Source organism: Mesoplodon bidens, assembly GCF_964165515.1.
Source record: "Mesoplodon bidens genome assembly, chromosome: 3".
Lineage (NCBI taxonomy): Eukaryota > Metazoa > Chordata > Mammalia > Artiodactyla > Ziphiidae > Mesoplodon > Mesoplodon bidens.
The window spans coordinates 53,877,767-53,899,268 of NC_138178.1; the positions used below are offsets into that span (position 1 = coordinate 53,877,767).

The 21,502-nt window shown below is 47.3% G+C and overlaps 1 protein-coding gene across 1 annotated transcript in view; it reads left to right on the forward strand.

Moving 5' to 3' along the window:
- The window catches only part of SNX1 (sorting nexin 1), a 36,818-nt gene extending 26,642 nt beyond the window's left edge, over window positions 1-10,176 (forward strand). Inside the window, exons 7-15 of the mRNA XM_081226796.1 lie at window positions 63-141; window positions 599-674; window positions 3,564-3,677; window positions 3,888-3,981; window positions 5,033-5,238; window positions 7,749-7,892; window positions 8,482-8,562; window positions 9,028-9,099; window positions 9,739-10,176. Coding sequence (XP_081082922.1) covers window positions 63-141; window positions 599-674; window positions 3,564-3,677; window positions 3,888-3,981; window positions 5,033-5,238; window positions 7,749-7,892; window positions 8,482-8,562; window positions 9,028-9,099; window positions 9,739-9,789 — 917 coding nt within the window. The 3' untranslated portion in view covers window positions 9,790-10,176. The remainder of the gene's footprint in view (window positions 1-62; window positions 142-598; window positions 675-3,563; window positions 3,678-3,887; window positions 3,982-5,032; window positions 5,239-7,748; window positions 7,893-8,481; window positions 8,563-9,027; window positions 9,100-9,738) is intronic.
- Window positions 10,177-21,502: the final 11,326 nt, after the last annotated feature.

Consider the following 21,502-nt stretch of genomic DNA (forward strand, 5'->3'; position numbering starts at 1 on the left):
TTTCATGATGATATATGGGTTTTTTGGGGGTTTTTTTTTTTGCTTTTTAAATTCTTTTCCAGGAATGACAAAAGTAAAAGTTGGGAAGGAAGATTCTTCTTCTGCAGAGTTTCTTGAAAAACGGAGGGCTGCTCTAGAAAGGTAAGTACCATAAAACTATTTTCTTGAATGCCATGAGAACAAATGAGAAGCTGAAGCTGAGACTTAATTACGATGAGATATTCGCTGGAGTTAGTAGTGGTGAAACTTGAGTGAATTAAAGATTCCCACCTCCATATTATCTCTAACCTTTCCTAAGTCTCTTACCTTCCCACCTCAGGAACAGAACATCTTCTTTTCTTTCCCCACCTTGAGTGAGCAATCAGATTCTCCTTCTTCAACAGTCAAACATGAATGGCTCTGAGGTCTCTTTCTGAGCAGTTATTTTTCTCCCCTTTTTAGAGACGTGAAGAATATGAACTTGGATGTGCTTGTACTTAAGTGCCTTATCTGAGGACATTTTAAAGTAATGAGAGACATTGTACCCCTGCCAGCACTGTATGATACCCCAAACCTTGTGAGGCCAGGTCAGCTAACCAGATAACTCCTTACCCCGTAGGTACCTTCAGAGGATTGTGAATCATCCTACGATGTTACAGGACCCTGATGTCAGGGAGTTCTTGGAAAAAGAAGAGGTTAGTATTGTACAAACTGAATTTCACGATTCATATCTGCCCCTGTGAAATGAAACTAGTTCATTCAACAAATATTTGAGCACCCGTGTATAGCCTAGTCTCAGACTACATCCTAATTTGTAAGCGCCCAAAAGTGACAAGTATTCTTCAGCCTCTGAAATAAAAGAAGCTCTGCCTGCAGTCAAAAGTAACTGGTTGTAGGGCTTCACTGGTGGCGCAGTGGTTGAGAGTCCGCCTGCCGATGCAGGGGACACGGGTTCGTGCCCTGGTCCGGGAAGATCCCACATGCTGCGGAGCGGCTGGGCCCGTGAGCCATGGCCGCTGAGGCTGCGCGTCCAGAGCCTGTGCTCCACAACAGGAGAGGCCACAACAGTGAGAGGCCCGCGTACCGCAAAAAAATAAATAAATAAACAAATAAAAGTAACTGGTTGTAGAGGTCAAACTGCAACCTAGTTTTGTCTTTGTCTTATTAGATCAACACAGCGATCTGTTGGGCAGGTCCTTGGAATGTCTTTCATAGGTTACTACTTGGCTCAAATTGAATGCTTATTTTGTGCCAGGAGCTGAGGGGTTTTAGTTCAAAACCAGTTAACCACAGAGCACAGGACTGCCAGCATATAGCAAAAGTGCTGATTCAAGTGGACAGTCGTTTTTAACGGGCTATGCTTGGGCTATTCATGATTGTGAAAAACTAGAGACAGCTCAGTTGCTAATAATTGGAGAATTAAGTGAAATATATCAATACAACAAATACGTAATTCTCATCATAAACAGAGAATATACAGAAATTCATTGGAAGCATACATTTAAAGAATTATGAGGGAGAGAGATAAATTAGGTGTATGAGATTAATGGATATACACTACTATATATAAAATAGATAAACAACAAGGATTCCCTGTATAACACAAGGAACTATATTCAGTATCTTGTAATGACCTATCATGGAAAAGAATCTGGAAAAAAAATATAACTGAATCACTTTGCTGTACACCTGAAACTAACACAACACTGTAAATCAACTATACTTCAATTTAAAAAAAAGAATTATAAAAAGTAAAACATGAAACAGCATATAAATACAGCTGAAGAAATATGTTAGTCATTAAGGATCTAAAGAAACACTGGAATAAAACAATGTTATATCTTATAGGAAAGAAAACTAGAAGAAAATAAGTGACAGGGTAGGACTAGTGTATTTATTTTTTTCATTTTATTTTTACATTTTTCTTTAATTTGCATATCATATGTATTACTCTAATTAAGAAAATGGTACTAAATATATGGATTATTTTCCCCCCCCCAAAAATGAACTTTTTTTTTTTTTTTTTTTTTGCGTTACGCGGGCCTCTCACCGCTGTGGCCTCTCCCGCTGTGGAGCACAGGCTCCGGATGCGTAGGCTCAGCAGCCACGGCTCATGGGCCCAGCCGCTCCGTGGCACGTGGGACCCTCCCGGACAAGGGGGGTCGAACCCGCGCCCCCTGCATCGGCAGGCAGACTCTCAACCACTGCGCAACCAGGGAAGCCCCCAAAATGAACTTTTTAAATTAAAAATTCTCTGTCTAATGCTCTAAATCTTTTTTCTCCTCTGGGATTCCTAAATCCACTTTTCCTTTTCACGCCCTCACCCTTGCTTGGTATCCCTAGAGCAGGGTTTCTCTCCAGTGGCACTGCTGACATTTGGGCTGGATCATCCTTTGTTGTGGAGGCTGTCCTGTGCATTGTAGGGTTAGCAGCATCCCTGGCCTCATCCACTAGATGCCAGTACCCTCCCCCACCTCCCTGTCCCCAGTTTTATTTTTTTATTTTATTATTATTTTTTAATAAATTTATTTATTTATTTTTGGCTGCATTGGGTCTTCGTTGTTGCGTGCTGGCTTTTTCCAGTTGCAGTGAGCGGGGGCTACTCTTCGTTGTGGTGCCTGGACTTCTCATTGCGGTGGCTTCTCTTGTTGTGGAGCACAGGCTCTAGGCACGCGGACTCAGTAGTTGTGGTGCGCGGGCTCTAGAGCGCAGGCTCAGTAGTTGTGGTGCGTGGGCCCAGTTGCTCCATGGCATCTGGGATCTTCCCGGACCAGGAATCGAACCCGTGTCCCCTGCATTGGCAGGTGGATTCTTAACCACTACGCTCCCAGGGAAGTCCTCCCTGCCTCCAGTTTTAATAAGCAAAATTACCCCCAGACATGGCCAAATGTCCCCTAGGCGGCAAAATGGCCCTGAGTTGAGAACCAGTGCCTCAAGAGTCCTGGGCACTAAAATCTAATTGTTCAGCGTGGTATACTATATACACTATGGATTCTTCAGCATCCCTTTCATGCCTTCGGAAAGGAGTGGGAAGACTGAACTAGTCAAATTGTTTCTAAGTATTCGGCATGCTTGACTTAACTAGATTGTCCCTAAAAGTAGCCTCAATCTGAATAAATTATGTTCTTGTCCTTGGACCTTTGTTCACTGAGGAAAATCCAAATGGAATTGCAGCACGACTTCAAAGTGTCTCTAGATTTTAAGTCTAGCTGTGTGCAGAGTATGCATCCAAAAGAACTTCTGAATTTTAACAAAAGCGTGTTTGGTATTTAAGCAGTTCATGTCTAGGTGGGCAGACGATCTCAACGTGAGGTCACCTGGCCACGTAACACACTCTGCTTTCTATCTGCACACAATATCAGGAGCTGAAAATTTTGCTGATTCTATTTAATGTGGTCCTTTGATTTTTTTTTTTTCTCTACATGCTAGTTATGGATTTGTCTAACTGCCTTTGAAAATAACAAGCTACAGTTCAAATAATTTGTTTGGCAAGTTTTGGGCATGCCGTCTGATGGATACTAATTCTTCTGAACCTAAAATAGGGGCAGCAGATAACTTGCCACCCTGCCTTCTTGGTCTTGTAGCTGCCACGCGCCGTGGGTACCCAGACATTCAGTGGTGCTGGTCTCCTCAAGATGTTCAACAAAGCCACAGATGCAGTCAGCAAAATGACCATCAAGATGAATGAATCAGACATTGTGAGTAGCCCTGTGCCTCTCAGCTTTCCCTACCCCCTCAGGCTTATGGGTCAGAAGCCTTGAGGAGTCCTGAAATTTCTGAGATTAGAGACTTTCTTTTTATGATAATTCAGTCCCTTTAAAAAACAAACAAACAAAAAACTGCTAAGGAAGACTGCTCTACACCTGTATGAGTAGCCTCCTTTAAAGCTCTGGGCCTGTGTGTTTCAGTGGTTTGAGGAGAAGCTCCAGGAGGTAGAGTGTGAGGAACAGCGCTTACGGAAACTGCATGCCGTTGTAGAAACTCTAGTCAACCACAGGAAAGGTAACAAACCTCCGAAATGCACTTGGAACTGGGGGAAACTGATGTCTCCAGTGAGCTGGAGATGGGAGGGTATGCTGTTCCCAAGCCTCTCAGCCATTCAAGTTGAAATTCTCAGCCCACCTGGTCCTTGATGTTCTTATCGAAAAGATATGCCCTGCATCTTCTGGCAAGAAACATGACTCCACCACTGAGGACATTGTACTCTTTACCTGGGAGAGGTACAGGGAAGCCATCCCAGTTACAGCTTGACCTGGGATATAGGCTTCTGTTGGTGGCATTTGAGTTGGCTTGTATCCAAAATGATGTTACATGCCTTAGCTACATGGTCCAACGAGCAATATGTAAATGCGGGAAACCATATATGTCTCTTAACCCTTCTTCACCTTTCTTTGGTGAGATTTACTTAAGAGCTAGTGAAATTTGCCAAGTTTGAATGCTTTCCTTTTCTGCCTTAAACGTGCTGATAATCAGAACTCTAAACAGGCAGAAAACCATTAGAATGAGGGCAATGTAAGGGTTGGCAAAATATGACCCAGCCCATGGGCTGTATCTGGCCATGGGCCTATTGCTCTGGGCTGGGAATGGTTTTTACATTTTTAAAGAGATGGGGAGCGGGGGCGGGGAGAGTGAACCAAAGCTTAAAATACAACAAAGTTGTCCTGCTCTGGCGCATGCAAAACTATGCAGTGTGCATACACTCACTCTTGCAGAAGGCTGCTTACCACAAGCTCTAACGTAAAAATCAGAATCATGCCATTGGCCTGTTTTTATTAATGGCCCCTGGTTCTCCAGGAATATTGGAGCTGCTGCTTCCAAGTAAGCCTAACCTAGGGAAACTAAGGACAGCAGTTAACTCTCCCTGCTCACGTGACCGAGCTGCATTGCCCTCACTTTCTGAATACGGTTAGCTGTGGTGTAAGTGACTAGGTTGCAGAGCCCACAGTTGCCAGACATGCGGGGGCCAGCATTGCTAAGGCATCCATTGCAGTGCCAGCCGACTTGTCCCTTTTCCTTGGGAGATCAGAGGCCTCTGCTGTCTTCCTCCTTCCAGAGCTAGCGCTGAACACATCCCAGTTTGCAAAGAGTCTCGCCATGCTCGGGAGCTCTGAGGACAACACAGCATTGTCACGGGCACTCTCCCAGCTGGCTGAGGTGGAAGAAAAGATCGAGCAGCTCCACCAGGAACAAGCCAACAATGACTTCTTCCTCCTTGCTGAGCTCCTGAGTGACTATATTCGCCTCCTGGCCATAGTCCGCGTAAGCGTCTCATTCCTTTCTTCTTTCTCCCCCACTTGATTTAATTTGTCTTTTCCTTTGCTCTTCCCGTTCCCAAGATAGTTTCATCCAGTATAGCTTGAAATAATTTTTTCTCCTCTCAAAAGAGAAGGTGTCTCGTGAACCAAAAAGTCCATTAAACTCTTAGTTATCACTGAGTCACATTGAGGCCCACGGCCAGTTTTTTAAATGAATTTGGACCACTCTTGAATTTCCAAGTAGGGCCCTCCTTATTGTTGAAGCTGGACAGTATCCTCTATACTCCTTTCTTCAAGCAAGGCTTATTACAGACCTGCGGTCTTGTCCCCCTGGAGCAGTGACTTCCTCAGTCCTTTGGTCTTTGCCTCCTTAACAGTAAGCAGCGGCTTTGCCCTGGTAAGAGCTCTTTTTTTTTATTTTTATTTTTATTTATTTTTTATTAGTTTCTGCTTTATAACAATTGGTAAGAGCTCTTGCTGGCTTCCACTTGTCCCTCCAATGTGGGCAGTCAGGTAACTACACAGAACTGGCTTGGCGCTGGCTGCATGGAGGAGTGTGGCCAGGGGGCCGAGAGAGCTTGTCACCAGAGCCCTCTGTGAGCTTTGCTGACCACACCGGTAGCAACACTGCAGCCTGCCCCTCAGGTCGAGCACCTCACCTTCTCTTCTGGTGACCAGGGCACTCTGTTTTCCCCTGACCTTTCAGAGTGGCCAAGGAAGCTTCACCGGGCAGTGATATTAGCTCTCACATGGCCTCCCTGAGACAGAGGAAAGAGCCAAGAGGGAGCCTGGCGCCTGCCCTAAAAGGGCCTGAGTCTGCCCGACCCAGGTTGGGACCAGAATGTATGAGCCTCTGAGTTGGAACAGAACCACCCCCACTCCCTATCCCCAACCTCGCCCTCGCCAGAGAGCTCCTGTATTGTCAAGAGCCAAGCTGCACCCAGGACTCTCATTTCCTCCGTGGCAGAGGTGCTTAATATAGCCTGTGAGATTGCTCATTGTCCTCTCCCCTTGCTATTTGGTTTGCTGCTAACTCCAGAGTGATAAGAGGCTGAAAAAATAACCTGCTTGGGAATTCTTGGAACTGGTCAGACTACTTAGACTGGAGAGCCGTCCCAGGGAAGGGTTCTCTCTGGGGAAGCTTTCAGAGAGCAGTATTGTTTGGGGTCTCTGGAGAGCTCAGCACTTGGATATGACCTTCAAGCCAGGTGAGCCTGTATGGACAGGGGTGAGGGAGGCCTAGCTGGGGCAGCTCGCCTTAGAGCACAGAACTGCAAGCTGGTCTTTTTTCAGAGACCCCTCACCTGCCCTCCTCATAATCGTGAGCTAGCCGTGGGGTTGGAGAGATGAACAGATGTTTCTTTTCTGCTGAACCTGCAGCTGTACCACAGTTAGCCCAGGGGATTAGGTTGGATTTGAGGTCACCCTTTACCTAATCCTTTGACATTCCGCTGTTTAGAAATTGAGGTGAGCAGCAGTGACAATGCGGGAGAAGGTAACTTTGGTGTCATTTCACTCCCTAAGATTCAAGTCTTGGCAAAGGCCCGCACTAAGGAGGCCTAGAAAACATCCAGGGAGCTCTTGTAGGGAAGGGGAGCAAAAGGAGCAGGGCTGGGAGGCTGCCCCAGACACAGGTCTTTCATCCAGGCCTCTTGAAGCCTACAAAGCCAGTGGTGGTGCAGGATGGTTTTGTTAGGCCAAACAGCTATCCTCTGGAAATGCTGATTGTGGCCAAGGAACTGAAAACATGGAAAACCAGCAAGTGGACTTTGGAGAGCTTCTTGGGGGCCTTGATGGCCTAGAACAGTTGAATGTATGGATGAGATGAAAGCGGTGTGTCCCTGTGGTAGGTTTAAGTGTTTATTTAAAGATCTGTCAAGCTGGGCAGGGGTGGGGGGATCTGTTAAGCTAAGCCTGTATGTTGTTTGGGTATCAGTTTAAAGTTTGCTTCCTTAGGTTGGCCTTCCCTGATGTATCTCCCAGGCTAAGCTAGATCCCCAGTTTTATTACAGTACTGTGCTTATTTTCTCTGTACTCTGCATACTTATAATTACTTATTGGCAATTAGTAATACAGTGTCAGCCTTTCCTGGTAGATTACAAGCTCCATGAAAGTAGGCCCATGTGTTTCATTCCCCATTGTATTCTTAGCTCCTGGCACATGGCAGACACTCAGGGAAAGTGTGTAGACTCATGAACTGACTGATCTGAGAGAGGCAGTTCAAAAGCCATAGGACTGGGCACTGGCATCAGGCCACCTACTGTGCTCCCAGCCCTCCAGCCTTGGGAGTAGCATGAAGCAGCATGGCGCTGGCCCACTGGATCCTTGGAGAGGAGTCTTACCCAAGCTTGTGCTTTTGGATGTTAAACTTCCAGCTGGGCACTAACACGTGGCTGCAGAACCTGCCCTTGCTTGGTCCTTCCCTAGCACAGCTGCTGGGAGAGCCCCCCAAGGCAGAGCCAGCAGAGCTCCTGAAGGGCTGGTTGTGCTCTTCCCCAACCTCCACCTTCACAGGCCGCCTTTGACCAGCGCATGAAGATGTGGCAGCGCTGGCAGGATGCTCAAACCACACTGCAGAAGAAGCGGGAGGCTGAGGCTCGGCTGCTGTGGGCCAACAAGCCTGACAAGCTGCAACAGGCCAAGGATGAGATCGTAGAGGTGAGGCCCCCGAGGCAGCCCAGCAGGGGTGTTCTGCTGGCTCCTGAATGAGCCTGGGTCCCATCCCACCCAGATGCTTAGAACCCCACAGCAGGCAAGAGAACTGATTGAGTCTAAAGGACAGCTGCTGGGGAAGCCTCTGAGAATGATCCAGGCTTGCCCTGAGACCTGGCCCTCCTTCTCCTTTCCTGTTCCACTCAAACTTGCCAAATTAGAATCTCTGCAGGAGCAGTCCTGGCTGGGTCTTTGAAAAGCTCCAAGATGATTCAGATGTGCCCCCCGGGTGAGAACTAAATTCAGTTCTCTGGGGCTCCCAGCTTTGCTGGTGAGTACCTAAACCAGAGCCTCTGGGGTACCAGAGCTTTCTTAGGAACCAGGCTTGGCCTGAGGCACACGGCATCTCTTTCCCAGCCAGCCTGAAAGATGGCCTTCTACTGGACTCTGGCCTATGTGCTGAATCTGCATATCTAATCTTACCCAGAGGGACAGACAAATGCCAATTGAGGTCTCAGATACAGAATTTCTATTCAAAGGTAAAGACTTAATACCATAATATATTAAGTGATCCTTTCTTTCCTTTTCGTCCCAGTGGGAGTCTCGGGTGACTCAGTATGAAAGGGACTTTGAAAGGATTTCAACTGTGGTCCGAAAAGAAGTGATACGGTTTGAGGTGAGATAGAAGATCCTACTTCTCACAAGTGTGCAGTGCCTGGTTTAGTAACATTGTTGGTTTTGTCCAAGTCTCTACTGAGTAGGGAGACAGATGGCTTTGCCAGTGACTTGGCAGCTGTTGTGAACAGGCGTGGCCTTCTGTGTGTGTGTGTGTGTGTGTGTGTGTGTGTTCATGTTTGTGTGTTTGTTCCTGAGGCAAAGTGGCTGTCCTACACTTGTTGCTGGACCAGAGCACAGAACAAAGCTTGCAGCTGTCATAAACCCTCTACCCCCCTTCCCCACCCTGCCACCATTCAAGAAAACCTTGCAAGAGGCTATTTGGCTGGAAATTATAGCCAATCCAACTGCTGCCTCTACTTTCTGAGGCTGTGCTCAGCCTTGGTCAGCAAAAAACATCAGCACCCTATCAAGAGGGGAAGGAGCAACTGTCTGGATGGTCAGTGTAGAATCCTGTCTCCTTTAGAAAGAGAAATCCAAGGACTTCAAAAACCACGTGATCAAGTACCTTGAGACACTCCTGTATTCACAGCAGCAGGTATGTAACTTATGCATGGCTTTCATCCTCTCCTGCTTGCTCCGAAGGCCAGCTGCCTACTTGTGGCTTTGGTGACAAGATGATCTGGCCCTGCTTCAGAGGGGCTGGGCCCTGCTTAATCAATACTTGAAAGTAGGTCCTGGTTCTCTAACGTGGCGCATCCAGTAGGGTCTCTTGCTAAGCAGGATTGCCCTAATCCTACAATGAGTTCGTTTTTAAGAACAAACCCCAACTCTCCTCTCCCTATAACCCCGTGATACCACCTAACCCTCTTGAGGCTGAGGCCCCGATCAGTATGTGAAACAGTGGCTGCCTGTGAGATGCTGACTGAGCTGAGCCAAGCTGTGGCCCCCATGGGGGTACTTCCTCCAGGGTAGAACCAGGACTGTCTTCAGATATTGCCCTTGCACTTGATGCTTCCCTCAGTCTAGAAAGGTAAGGGCAGTGTGGCTGGCTGGCCAGTCTGTCCCAAGGTCCACTGTCAGCGAAGCCATTTCCTCAGCTTGGCCTTAGCCCAGGCCTCCCTGTGGGTGGCTGAGGCACTTGGGAGAGTGCCCTGGCACTGTGCTTGTTCCCATTCCAGGCTCAGGCTCTGCCACTAAATGGGGGCACTTGCTTACTGACCCCACTTCTTTGCAGCTGGCAAAGTACTGGGAAGCCTTCCTTCCTGAGGCAAAGGCCATCTCCTAATGGACCAAGGACACCAGAGCCCATCTGCCTGACGCTGCCTTTTTATACACTGTCCTCCTCCACCTCTGCTGGACCCCAGTGATGCATCCTGCCTAGCCTGGACTTCACCCCTTCCTCCCTGCCCCCATGGCCAAGCTGTCGCCAGTCACTCTAACCAGTCCTTCATTTAGCTTCCATATATATTTTCTTACCTGAGAGAATAGTTTCTTGCTTTAAGCAAAAAACCTATACTAGGTGGTGGAATTATGGGATAGGTGTGGAGTATTGATATAAATATATAAATACAAATGTATATTTTTCAGGATGTGGTTAAGAACTGGGAATAACATTTTCTGTTACTCCTGATGGTGCCGTGAAAAGATTATGTAATAAAATACTTTAAAATCAGGTCACATGACTCAGAATGGTGGTGCTTTTTGCTTTAGGCTGGGGAGCAGTTGGGAAGCAGGTCTGGAATACTCCTAACCAAGAAATGCCCAGGTATAGCCAGGTATAGTTACTTCCTCTCCACAGGAGTTCACAGGCTTCTGCTCCTGCTTCCTTATGGATCTGGAATTTCCTTTTCTCTGTCTACCTCAGCTACCTGTTCTGAGGGTCTCTTAATTTATTTAACTCTTACTCCTACTTCTTTAGGGAAGGAGTTTTAAACACATCTCTTATAATAAGAGGGACAAAAGCAATTCTCCTGCAGAGGAGGCCAGCTTTCACTTTTATTCCTGCCCTGTTTCCCTCAGCTGCCCAGGGTTCTCTGAGAGTCTTGCTTTCTGATCTCAAAGCCTTGCATTCTGAACATCTTTTTGCCGCCCGTCAAAGCATGTCCTCAGTAGACTGGTCCATGTTAAAAATGTAAAGGACTGATAAGGACTTAGCACTTTATCCCACTGACAACAGAACCAGGCACTCTGCCTCTAGATAAAGTCATCCCAGAATTCCTAAACCTTCAGAGTTCCAAGAAGCTTCACTGTCTGTGCCCAGGAGGGAGCATGCCGGCAAGAGGCCCGAGTGTGGTCAGCACAAGCCGAGGGCGTTCAAAGGGGTCTCTGTGCTGGCCTGGCCAGGGAGGCCCGGTCTTGGATGCACCCGTGCCAGGCTTCCCCTCAGCTGTCCGCAGCCGCTAAGCTTGCTGGTCAGAGCACACTGTGAAGCTGCTCTGTGGGACAGGCTGGCAGGCTGCCTGCACGCGGGAACCTCCCCACTCCCAGCCCTACCAGCTGCAGAGATGCCCGACTCTCTCAGTTCTTGTGGGGGCAATGTCAACCTTTGGGGAGGGCAGCGTGAGGCAGGAACCGGCAGTAAACAGCAAGCAGCGCTGATCTCCAGTCCACCAGCCTGACGGGGAGTGCCGGTGCCGGCAAGTACTTTTTCAATATGTGGATTTTTTTTTTTTTTTTTTTAGAAAAAGTCACTCAATCTCTCCCTCCCTGCTAATATCCTTTTTTTTTTTTTAAATATCTTTATTGGAGTATAATTGATTTACAATGGTGTGTTAGTTTCTGCTGTATAACAGTGAATCAGCTTCCCCTAATACCCTTATTACCACCTTTGATTTTATCCTTCCAGTCCTACTTATATGCTTACTCTGCTTAGTTGTAATAATATACACACAAAATATTTTGTATCCTGCTTTTATCATTCAACACTGTATAAGTTATAAGCATTTTTTCTATTTTGTTATCTATCTTCACAGACTTTATTTGTAAGGCTGTGTAATTTTAAGGCTTCCATAGAGTGACTGTACCATAATTCTGACTCATCCCTTGCTGTTGGATTCCTGGTTGGTTTGGTAACTTTTAAAATTTTAATACGATTTTAAACTTACAGAAAAGTTACAGGAATATCACAAAGAACTCCCATATATCCTTTACCCACATTTACCAAGTGTTTACATTTTTATCCCATTTGCTTTATGACTTACGATTTTGCTTTATCTGTATTTACATGTTGGATTTTCTGAATCATTTGAGAGTAAGTTGCAGGCATTGTACCCCTTTACCCCAAAACTTCAGTATGCCTTTCCTTAAGAATAAGGACATCCTCTCATAATTTGTAACCATAACCACTTATCAAAAACAGGAAGTATAACACTGATAAAATACTGTTAATCTAACACGTGCTCTCTATTTAAATTGTGTCAGCTGTCCCAGTAATGTCCTTCATAGTGATTCCTGGTGCAGGATCATGTGTTACATTTAGTTGTGACACATGATTACATGTGTCTCTTTTAATCCAGACTTCTTGAGCCTTTCCTTGCCTTTTATTACCTTGGCATTTTTGAAGAATACAGTCAGGTATTTTGTAGAATGTTCCTCAACTTGGATTGGTCTCATGGTTCCACATGACTAGATTAGGTTTTTGTATGTTGGGCAAGAACATCACAGAAGTGACATATCCTCAGTGCATCTTAAGTTGGCATGTGATGTTAGTTGGTCCCGTTAATGCTGACATTAGCTCTGATCTCTTGGTTAAACTGATGTCTGCCAGGTTTCCCTTTTTAAATTTACTCTTTTCCCTTTTGTAATTAACAAGTTATTTGTGGGGAGATACTTTGATATCATGTAAATATTTTGTTCCTCATCCAGTGTGATTTTCTAACTCCATAGTTTCTTCTACATTTATTGTTTGGCATTCTACTTCTAAAGAACAGCATTTTTCCTCCCTATTTATTAATCTACTTGTTTATAAGTACAGATCAATGGATTCCTATTTAGTCAAAGTTGCAAGGCATTGCTTTAATTTGTTTTGATTCTCAAACTGTCCCAGATTTCTAGCAGGCTCTTGTGTCTTTTTAACATATCCCCTTCATTTTTTTTTTTTTTAACACTTTCTTATTTTCTGGCTTAACAAGATGTTTCAGGCTTATCTTGTATCTTCCCTGCCCCAACCCTGGAATCAGCCATTTCTCCAGGGAGTCTTGATTCCTTTTAATGGAGAATGATATTTAGAAACCAAGAGCTGGGTGCTGAGTGTGCCCATTGCTACTGGAATGTCATTGCTTCTAGGCTCTTGGCAGACAGAGCAAGGAAATAGCTACAGATAAAAATATATGGAGGGGCTTCCCTGGTGGCGCAGTGGTTGAGAATCTGCCTGCTAATGCAGGGGGCATGGGTTCGAGCCCTGGTCTGGGAAGATCCCACATGCCGCGGAGCAACTGGGCCCGTGAGCCACAACTACTGAGCCTGCGCGTCTGGAGCCTGTGCTCCACAGCAAGAGGCTGTGACAGTGAGAGAGGCCCGCGCACCGCGATGAAGAGTGGGCCCTGCTTGCCACAACTAGAGAAAGCCCTCGCACAGAAACGAAGACCCAACACAGCAAAAATAAATAAATTAATTAATAAACTCCTACCCCCAACATCAAAAATATATATATATGGAAATACTGAGAGAGATGGAGATAGATGATATAAAGAATTAGATATTAGAAATCATGAATCCACACTGATATTTTCAGTCTAGCCCCATAAAGTTTATTCTTAGCTTCTCCCTTTCCATATTTGTAACTCTTTTCTCCAAACTGAATTTTAAAACTTTCTCCTTGCTTTGTTATGTTCCATCCAGTGATCGTCTTGATGTAAGTCTGTTTTTATTATTTCCTTGGGATGGGCTCCCTTCTGGTTTCAGAACTTCCTCCTCGGCCTCCTATCCCGAGGCTGATAGGGCCAGCTGTCTTTTGGGCCTGTGCATTTCTGTGCAGAGCTTGTAGACATGGAAATTAAGAAGGCCAATAGCAGGTTAAGTGTACTGGGCTGTATGGGGGGGGGGATAGTGCCACGAAGGTGGAGTCCTTCCACCTGGGGACTCGGGAGAAAGAAACTGGAGAAGGGGATGCTTGAGCTGTCTTAAAGGTGAAGAGGTGTTTGCTGCTTCTGCTGGGACCGTTCTGCCTCCCTGTGTCGTGTAGTGGGAGGTGGGCACGTGTAGGGAAATGCAAGCAGCTCGATGTGGGCAGAGTTAAGTTAGTGGATGGCCCACGGAGAGTGATGAGCAAGAGCCGGCTCACACAGTGCCTGTGACCTGTGGGGCACTTTGAACATTATCCTGCAAATGTGGGGAGCTCCTGGAGGGACTTAAGCAGGAAATAACATGGTCACATTTGTGATGTAGACATATCAGAAGGTATGAGACTGGAGGCAAGGAGAGCCTGCCAGAGTGCCGAGGAGGGTCGTAGTACTGGTGCTGGAGCTCAGAGAGAGGTGGAGGAGCTGGCGAAGAGCCACTGTGGTCTGGCCACCGATCTGATGAGAGGCCCGAGGGAGAGCGTGGTGGCTGGCATGAGCCGCCGGCTTCTGGCTTGGATTTCAGGGTAGACGGTGAAGCCTTTCATGACATAGGTAATACAGGAGGCCAAATGGGTTTGGAGCAGATTGGCAGGAAAGCAGTGGGCACAGCAAGTGCTGACCGTGTCAGAGGCTCCTCTAAACGGGAAAGGAGGACTGTGCTGAGAGATGTGGGAGATCCAGAGTGAAAGCTGGCTTTGTTTTATTTAAAGGTGGGTCAGACCTAGCATGTTAATAAAATTCAGAGGAGATAAAGGGAATAGCCATCAGCCCTGTCTGGGAGTAAATGCAAAAATGCACAGTGCAGGGAGCCTCGCTGCTGGGTGTGGCTGGGGAAGAATTAAAATGTTCTCGGATAGGAATATCTAGTTTACCTATTTTGAGTCAAGTGGTTTAGAGAAGAGGAGTGGAGATGAGTCTTACTTCTCCTGCTTCCCCTTGGGTTATTTCCCCCATGAATCTCTGGGCTCTGGAGTCCTGAAGGTGAGGGCTTAGAGCTGGAGGGACCCCAATGAGGATGAGTCGTCAGTGACAGAACAAATGCAAGAAGTAGAAGTGATTGGAAGCGTCACACGTAGATATTTGTAACATTAAGCTCTTTCCAGATGCTTTTCATTGTGAATGCACCTGTAGCTGAGAACGCTAAAGAAAATAAAGAAAGCCTGTGCAGCTCAAATTTTTAAAAGCATGAGAAGATAATGGAAATCTAAAGATGGGGCCAGGAACTGGTTGAGGAGGGAACATGGTGATGGAAGGAGTGTCCTTTGCTGAGCGTGCTTAGGGCCCACGTGGGATTGAAGACCATGGATTCTGAGGGACAGCAGGCCCTAAGGTGATGGGATTTTCCCCACCAGTTCCATCAGCCTGGGGGTTGGGAGGAGGGGAAGGGGAAGAGAATGGTGATCCCTCCTGCAGCAAGGAAGGACACACTTTGCTGCAGTTGCCACATGACTGAACCGGACACCCGGTCTTCAGAGTCACTGGCTAAGATTCTCAGCTCCACACTGGGGAAGAGGAAGGCCTGAGCTCAGAGTTAGAAATGCACTAGAACAGCTTATCCCTGTCTTCTGGCCCCGGGGTTGGTGTGACATCTGCCAATGTCTTGTGACACCACTTGTGTGGTTTAATGTTGGCTCTCTCTGCCAAACAATAAAAATTCTGTAATATTTGATTTGGGCCTTAGAGTATCAATGGAGCTCAACTGCTACAAGGGATAGGTTGAGAGGAGGCAGGTGACTGAAGCACAAAAAGCAATTTAAGGCATAAAAAAAATTAGACAATAAACTCTCCGAAGTGGAGCATCTTTATCACCCCATGGCCCCTGAAAAGATCTGGGCTTAAAATAGGTGCCAAATATCAATAGATAACTGTTGAGTGATCTCCAGCTGTAGGCTCTGCCACCTGGCCTTCACAGCCTTCTGTGAGAGGACCCCAGCTCGCCTTTTCCTGTTTATCTCCTAGTCCTTCACAGCGGTACGCATACCTCATGGAAACAGATTCCACATATGCTCCTTCCTTCCTCACTCTGTGTGGCCTAAGAAGCCTTCATTAATATTGGGCTTTGTTCCTGAAGCACCCTATCTCAGCCCCCATCCCTCCCTTCAATCTCAGAATTACACCTGTCTGAAACAGCCAGCCTTCAGTATTGTGGATGAATGTGAATAAATAGCGATGAGGGCATTGGTTAATGTGTCAGAACATTCACTGGGGATTCCCATAGACACCTCTAGAAACCAAGTCCATGAAGAAGACTATGCAAAGAGGCCCATCATAGCATTGTTTACAGTTGTAAAATTTGAAATCAATCTAAATGTACAGCAGGAAGGGATTAAATGAATTATGGTACATAATTAGATATTACACAGTCATTGAAGATGACATATAGCTATATTTATTGGCAAGAAAAACTCATTTTTGAATGAAAGTAAGTTATAGAATTACATGTATGATATGATCTGCATTTATATAAAATTATAATTATATATATATGGGAAGGATGTTGATCGAATTGTTAACTATGGTTGCCTCTAGGGATGGAATTTTGCATTATTTAAAATTTTTATACTATTTGATATTGCTTGGAATTTCTGTGTATTACTTTTATAATCGTAAACATTAAATAAAGCTATTTTCATTATGGGAAAACAATCCAGTGCATCCTTTGAGGCCTACTTTATACGTAGCTGGGAAGCTTTCTTTGATCTACTCTTCACCCGCCCCCAACCCACACTGGGGTGGGAGCCCTGCCTCCTTTCTAGCTCTTGGCATGGCACTTTGTCATCCTCCTAAACCTCTGGTCTTTCTCGCTTGTGTTTGTAATGTTATCTCATCAGCCTCCATGGCTCTGAACTCCTTAAGATCATGGATTGTGTTCCTGCTCACCTAGGTGCCCTCCTCCGCTTCCAAAGGCAGCCTAAGGGGGAAGTGACTGCCCTTCAGCTGTGGAGATGACTGTTTTACGAGCCTATGGGCCCAGATCTTGGGGTTTTTCACGAGATCCAGAAATCAGGCCTGATTTGGGGTTCAGTAGGCTTTGCTCTGGTTGGCAGGATCGGTGCTCAGTGCCCCAGGTGGGGCCTGCAAGCGGGGAGGTGATAGCCACTTGCCCCACTGCTTGCCCCAGAAAGGCCTCCCCCCTTTGCCTTTGTCTGTTGTGGAAATGCCCCTCTGGCTCTGATGACCAGACCTCTGGGGCAGAAATCCCCACAGCCCCACCACCGAGGCTGCTCAGAGGAAGCCAGCTGCTCAGCCTCTGGGTCCAGAAAAAAACCCAAAGAAAAACCCTGTCCAAACTGAGATAGGACCTTTCCCTAAAGGGATGTGACGATTGTTTCCAAATGACTGCCCCCTCCTAGCTTCAGAGCTCTCAGCTTCCTCTTCCATTATGAGTGACAGTGATGATGACCACAGGGCCCCAGTAGCAGGTCTCCCCTTGGGAACATTAGCAGCCTCACCAGAAAAAGATGATGAGGCACGTGGCAGCTAGGAACACATGCAGGGCAGCGTCCAGACTGCCCCGATAGTCCCATCCCACCCCGGGACCTAATAACCAAGAGCTGCCATGCGTTCAACACCTACCCTGTGCCAGTGGGCTCAGGGCTTTGAAACTTATCCAGCACCACGGCTCTGCCAGGTGGGCGTCATTATCTACATTAAAAGACTGAAGCTTAGAGACCTTCAGCAGCTTGCCCAAGGTCGCACCACAGAGCAAAGACTTGAACTCAATCTGCTTGACTCGGCTTGTCTGCACCCCCATATCCCATACGATCCAGTCGGGGATGGACAAGGAGGACCTAGACACTAACCCACTAAGTTGTTTTCTTAAAGACCTGAACAAATCCATGTAGCAGGCCTGTCAAGGAGAAGCTACCCACCTGACCTTGTAGGCATCTCACCCTGTGAGATACTCTCCCCAGATGTGCTCAGTGTGTGGCAGGAGCAGAAGCTGGAAGACAGAGAACAGCTTGGGTGAGTAGCTGGGGACCATTAACGGCAGAGAGTAAAAACCCGACTTGCTGCAAAACCCCAGACAGTATCCAGGGCTAGAGCGGGTGGAGGTGCATCTCCATTCCAGACCTGGAGGCCTCCCAGCTTCCCTGTTGTCCTTAGTTCTTAGTCCCACGGCTTCCTTCATGATAAAGTCCTGTGACTTGAGGGTACCTGAGCATGTCTTTATTCCTTGAGCCCCGGTGCGGGTGCACCAGAGGGGCAATCGGTTGGTGCCCTGACATACCACCCTAGGGGATGTTAGGAGTTGTTGTAGCGCCAGAAAAATCTCCCCGGGAAGCTGTTGCCTCGAAACCGGGTGGCTGGAGTGGTCTCCGCAGCTACCCCTGCTCTGGCCCTGCATCATGTTGTCTGAAGCAGCTGAGCTGCCTCTGTCTTCTGGGCAAGAGGTGGGGGGCTCCTAGGATTGACACTGCTGGCTGGAGCCTACCTGTCCCTTGGGAAGCCGGGCACCAGTCTAACGGGGGGTCAGACTTTCCTCTCAGGGCTCAGGCAGGACATGCTTGTCAGAGGTGCCTTCCTAACACAGCCCTTTCCACAGCCCACTTCTCCCTTCCTCACACCTCAGTTTCCTCATCTATAAAATGATGAATTTAGACTAGCTCAGTAATTTAAAATGTTGTAGCAGCAGAACTAATTTTTGAGACATCTGCACCAAAGTCCAATATTCACAACATAAAAATTTTTATTTGATTATTATTATTTCAAATTTATAAGATGTACTTACTAAGCAGTTAGTAAGTGCTCTGAGGCTGTTAGGATGAACAGGATGGTTGCTGATTTACACCAACCTCTGCTTCTAATTCATTCTCTTACCTGTTTTTGGTTGCACAATATTGAGAAAATCAGGAAAAGCCTGATCACAGAGTTAGAGGTTGGAGTAACGTTTGTTTGTTTGTTTGTTTGTTTTTAAGCTAACCTTGTAACCTCAGGATACTGAAAAAGGAATAGAAGAATTTGCTTTTGTTGTTTCAGAGATGAATCATTAACAATATATTGGACGGACCATATGTAATTGGCAAAACCCCACCGTTTTGGCCTGCAAAAACAGCAAATTCGTATAATTCAGTCGAATAAGAATTTCAGCTAATGTTTATTTCCTGTGTGCCAGGCCCCATGCCAAACACTTTGGAAGCATGATGTCACTTAGTCTACACACAACTCCCCATGGTACAGGTAAGGACACTGAGGCACGGGGCGTTGTCAAAGGTTCCCCTGGCCACCAGAACCGCCAACTCCAGCCCCCATCCCAGCAGTCCAGGCCCAGCCTTGCCCGGGCTAATGGGGTTTCAGGTCAGGCCGCCTCCGCCCGCCCACGGGGAGGGGAAAGCATCCAGCTTCTGTGCCCAGCGGCGCCCCCCTGCCCGCCCGAGGCCCAGGAGCTGTTTGTTTTCTTAACGGGGTTAACCAAACCTCCGGAGCAGCGCCGGCCTCCCAGTAGAAGCCGAGCCTGTGAAAGGGGCTTTGTGTGAGGGCAGTGGAAAGCGAGGGCCAAGCCAGGGCGGAGACGCAGTCCAACCCACCTGCGCGCCCGAGACCAGGCGCCCCGGGAGAGGGGGCGTGTCGGGGGGGGACACCTCTGCCCCCAGCCCTTCCTGCCCTCTGCTTGGTCCTTGATCCTCATCTCCAGGCTCCACGTCTGTACAGTGGGGCGAGAATGCCCCCCCCTCCCTGGCGGGGCTGGTGTGGGTGTCAAGAGACAGGTGTTTACAATGTGGCCCCCAACCAGGAGCATAAGCATCACCAGCGACCTTGTGGAAAACGCACTGGGTCAGACTCCACGCCAGGCCTATGCATTCGGAAAACCCCGGTTAGGGCCGTATAATCTGAGACTGGAACTTAGATCAGTGTTCACATACTGAGAGGGCCAATGTTTAAAGTATACAGAAAACAAACTTTTCCTTTGACTGTAATAACTGCTTTGGAGTGTACATCATGTCATGTGTTCCTCTTTACAGGACAATATTCTCCATAAGTTGTTTTATCTCCCCAAATACATAAATGTCTCCAGGTCAAGGATCTTGTTTTTCTTCATTTGGATCTTCACTCAGGTCTGAATGAAATGCTGTGGAATAAGGAGCTGCAGGTTTACTACCAAATGTTTTACGAGTCAGGTGCATCAAATCTCCCTCTATAAATGGGGATGAAAATCCCTTGATTTGAGACTTCTCAGGAACAGCTGAAAATCAAATAAGTGAATGAGGTGGATGATGGTCTACAGAGAGAGAGAGAGAGAGAGAGAAGTGTCTAACTCTGAAGGTAGGAAGAGGATTTCTGCTGTTATCCCTCTGCAGGCCTTCCTGTAACCCTTCAGCAACCCTGCTCCCTTTCTGCTTCTTTCCCAGGCCTTCCCTCCTCTCCCTAGCCTTTTCCCAACATCCCCCTCCCCCATTAATTTATACAGTCTTTCAATCAACAATGCTTCTTTTGAGCATCTACTACATGCTTGGCACCATGGTGGCAAACCCCTGACAAGAGACCATGTCTCTGGCTCACTGGTACTGAGTCTGGGGGCCGAGTTGGGGACACCAGGGAGAAACAATAAACAAACAGTAACAGTAATATTGGAATGAGTGCAGAGACAAGGTGCTATGATAGGATGGTCAAGAAGGAAGGTGTCTTTGAGAAGGTGAGTTTTAGGCTAAGAATTAGAAGTTTTAGGCAAAGCCCACCAGGTGAAGAGTCAGGAAAAAGTGTTGCAGGGAGGGATTCCCTGGTGGCGCAGTGGTTAAGAATGCACCTGCCAACGTAGGGGACACGGGTTTGATCCATGGTCCGGGAAGATCCCACATGCCGCAGAGCAACTAAGGCCATGCGCCACAACTACTGAGCCTGTGCTCTGGGGCCCACGAGCCACAACTACTGAGCCCGTGCACGTGCACCACAACTACTGAAGCCCACGTGCCTGGAGCCCGTGCTCCACAAGAGAAGCCACCACAGTGAGAAGCCCGCGCACCGCAACAGAAAGTAGCCCCCGCTTGCCGCAACTAGAGAAAGCCCGCACAATGAAGACCCAATGCAGCCAAAAATAAATAAATAAAATTTAAAAATTAAAAAAATACCACAAACCTTCTAAAAAAAAAAAGTGTTTCAGAGAGATGAAACAGTGAGTATAAATGTCCTGAGGCAGAAAGAGTTCGTTAAGTTTGAAGAACTGGAAGAATGTCGCTGTGGCTGGAGCCCCATGCATGAGAGGGGAGGAGAGAAAATGAGAGATGGGCTGGGTCATTTAGAGCTGTGTAGGCTATGGTGGGGAGGGCAGATTTTGTTTTAAGCACAACATGAAGCCTTTGGATGGTTTTAAGCAGATGCCTTGACGGTCTGTGCTACTAGGTAGAGAGTAGACCTTGTATGAGGGAGAGGGGCGAGGAAAAACGAGAGAGATCCATTAGAAGACGTGGCAGTGTTCTGGGTGGTAGGAATAGAGTCAGAGGCAGACCTTCATTAGGATGGGCGACCAAGAAGTTTAGAGGTTTGAGGGTCCTAGAAGAGGACTCCCTGAACAGCAGACAAGGAGAGCAGGGTCCCTGACAGATGGGGCCCTAGAGAACAAGGGAGGTAATGAAACACCAGCACTTCTCCTCATGGTGGATCGTTTCCCTTCCAGGAGGTTTCAGCTTCCTGATTCTGAGGCCCCTGTGAGATGGAATTTGGTGGGGGGAAAGTTTGGAACATAGTATCGGTGAGACCTGCTTGCCCCCTTATGGGGTCATCCTCTCAGCCTCTCTTGGGGGCAGAGCTGGGAATGGGGAGTTTCTGCTCCAGCTCCGAAACACCTCTGCACTAGCAAGGCAGGGAGGGAGTCAGTGGTCCCCTAACCCCCCCGCTCCTGCGACAGGTTCTCTGCTCCTTCCCACCATCAAGCTTTCTGCTGGGGTGAGCTCTGGGAGGCAGGGGCCTCGACTTCCTCCACTGCCTTGGGAGGATAGTCTT